Source organism: Azolla caroliniana, unplaced genomic scaffold (assembly GCF_043228905.1).
Source record: "Azolla caroliniana isolate FFs.n. ecotype wild unplaced genomic scaffold, voAzoCaro1.0.p SCAF_4, whole genome shotgun sequence".
Lineage (NCBI taxonomy): Eukaryota > Viridiplantae > Streptophyta > Polypodiopsida > Salviniales > Salviniaceae > Azolla > Azolla caroliniana.
The window spans coordinates 22,465,095-22,468,184 of record NW_028230439.1 but is presented as its reverse complement, the minus strand read 5'-3'; the positions used below and the strand labels follow the sequence as shown (position 1 = coordinate 22,468,184).

General features: G+C 44.7%; 1 protein-coding gene across 1 annotated transcript; it reads left to right on the top strand.

Moving 5' to 3' along the window:
• The first annotated feature begins 581 nt into the window (after positions 1-581).
• LOC147865453 (flavonoid 3'-monooxygenase-like) lies at positions 582-2,343 on the top strand. The gene is made up of 2 exons (XM_087318265.1): positions 582-1,505; positions 1,652-2,343. Exons 1-2 carry the CDS (start codon positions 582-584, stop codon positions 2,279-2,281), a joined length of 1,554 nt encoding a protein of 517 aa, XP_087174391.1. The 3' UTR covers positions 2,282-2,343.
• The last annotated feature ends 747 nt before the right edge of the window (positions 2,344-3,090 follow it).

The window sequence follows — 3,090 nt, the reverse complement described above, 5'->3', positions numbered from 1 at the left end:
GAATTTTATGTACTATGGAACTTAAGCCAACCATCATGGAGGAGATAAGGTGTGCGTTCTGGACAGAAGGGAATGACACGAAAGGTTGTGTGGTAGGGGCTGAGAATTTGGCCACGTATGAATTCTATGTTATTAAGGCAACTCAACAGAGTCAATTCACGTGACTTAATTGATGATGGTGGCACGTCCATCTTACTTAATCTGAATGAGATCCTCATGAGTCATATTCTTGTGCCAATATTCTTCTTTCTTAAATTTCTATTCTTCTTGTGGGAAATGAAATTAGACGCGTGTGTTCTTGTACCTCTCTCTCTCTTTTTATTCATGTCTTTTTATCCTTCACACCTCTCTCTCTCTCTCTCTTTTATCAACTTACTTATTTTGTCAGCATTTGAGATGTTGTCTAGTTACTTATTTTGTCAAGCTACTGTGCTCTCCCCTCAATGCGCACGATAAAAGCACCCCCTTTCCTTCACAACTCAAGCATTCTTATTACATAGAGAGAGAGAGAGAGAGAGAGAGAGAGTGTGTGTGTGTGTGTGTGTGTGTGTGTGTGTGAGTGAGGGAGGGATTGAATTATAATGGAGACATTATTATTATTATTGGCGTACATTTGCATAGCTTCTTTAGTAGTACTGGCCGCGTTATGGGCAGGGCATGAATGGAGGAGGAGATACGGTAGTAGTAGTAGTAGTAGTAGGCTTGTTCCCCCAGGGCCCTTTGCATTCCCTGTTCTTGGCAACATTCCACACCTCATGATGGGGGGCACGACTCGGCATCGATACCTCGCGGGCCTCGCCACGAAATATGGTCCCATCTTCCTCCTTCGACTCGCATCCAGGCCCTTGATCGTGGTGTCGAGCCCATCCCTGGCTCGTGCGCTCCTCCACACGCATGACAAGACGTTCGCGAGCCGCCCGCCCTCCCCCCAGGCCAGGCTCCTCCTCGGCCGCGAGTTCGGCGAGAAGCTGGTTACTTTCCTCCCTTATAGCAACGAATGGAGAGCGGCACGGAAGGCCTACATCGACCACATCTTTGCCCCACACCATATCGAAGAGTTCCATTCGGGCATCGTCTCCCATGAGATCCGTCGCCTCATTCAGACTCACCTTATCCCTGCTAGCAATGCTGGCCATGCCATTAATCTCACTGCTTGCATTGGGAACCTCATGGTGGACATCATGTGGCGTATCATCGACCGTCAAAGGTCTGAATGTTCCACCAAGTCCACAGTTATATGCAAACAACGCATTGAGGAACTTGGGGATTTACTTGCTGCTCCCCTTATCGGCGAATTCCTACCCTCGCTTGGTTTTCTCGACTACAACGCAAAGGCTTCGATGAAGAAGTCGTATTCGTGGTTCGACGATTTCACGGAACAGATCATCGCTGAGCGGGAGGAGAAGGGTGTGATAAGCAGTCAGGAGTTGGTTAAAGACATCCTAGATGCCTTCCTGTTGCCGGAGAACAAATTTAGCAGAGGGTTAGTGAAGGCTCGCATAATGGTGAGTCAATCAGCTCACCAAGAGGGCGGACGGACCTACCTTTATATATTTACATATTTAGGCTATATATATATATATATAACAAACTTAGCACACACTTTTAAAATAAATAAAAAAGAAAAAACTATGTTGTTTTGCATTTGCAGGAGTTGTTGGGGGCGGGGGTTGAGACAACGAGCACGACCATAGATTGGGCGATGGGCGAACTATTGTCAAATCCAAGTGTCATGGGAAAGCTTCGAGATGAGCTCAATATTGTGGTTGGACGAGAACGAGATGTAGTAGAGGTCTCAGACATCCCACACTTGCCATACCTGAGAGCTGTCGTCAAGGAAACATTCCGGATGCACCCTCCTACACCATTATTGCTCCCACACATGTCCCTTGATGCCTGTGAAGATGTGGGTGGCTATAGGATCCCCAAAGGAACCACGGTCCTCATCAATTTATGGGCCATCGGACACGACCCCGACATATGGAAGGATGATCCCGACATGTTTCTGCCGGACCGCTTCATGTCTAATGGTTGTAACTCCTCTATTGATGTCAAAGGCAAACATTTTGAGGTCCTTCCATTTGGCTCGGGGAGAAGGATTTGTCCTGGTATGAACCTCGCCTTGCCTACCGTCGAGATGACACTCGCGAACCTAGTTCATGCCTTCGACGATTGGAAGCTCATGCTCCCCCCTGGCCACCATTCCTTGGACATGTCTGACAAATGTGGACTTATTTGCTGTCGTGTCCATCCTCTCATTGTTGTACCTACAAAAATTTAGTTCAGGCTCCTTGACACATTGCATTCACTACACATCGTTTCCGAACTAGGGCAATTGTTTAGGCAGACTTGTCTTGTCCGGTGTGATACCTTTGGTAAAACATAGCAATTGCCTAGGGTTTATCATGACATATACATATATTGTAATTATAAGCTTTGTATTATAATTGTCTTGTACGATTAGACTTCAAGTCAAGAGATAGCCACATGTAATTTAATGGCCACAAACACCCTACAAAATAATTCCCTCCACCAAATCCTATATTGTGTGAGCATCTCTCATAATATTTATGTATATAATTCTATGTAACAATTTAGAGTTCAATGTTACCATAACTTACACGGCACTAATATTTAGTTGTATATTTTTTAAATATGCCTTTACTTGTCAACCAATCCTTTCTTCAATTTTTGTACAATAATAATATGTACATAACTTTCAAACGTTAAATCGTGAATCAATCGATATTGTTTCTAACATACCTAAGATTTGTTTTTAATTGTTGATGCGCGAGAAATGTGAAAAGCATGATAGTTGAGCGAGAAAGGCATGAGAGCAATGGAGAGTGAAGAGGGTGAGATGAGTGAAGGGAACCCTATCTAATCCATATCCAATATGGTCCTTTTCGATGACTTGCGCGATGGTGTCGACGTTGAAGTCGATCATTGCAATCGCTCCTCTTTTGGTGGTGGTCACGTCACGTCAGCTGTTTTTGAAGGTTCTGAATTCGGATGACGAATCGGGGCACCGTTTCATATGGCTCTTGATATGCTGCGTAGAATAATTGCTGCATCCAACACTCTTTGTGC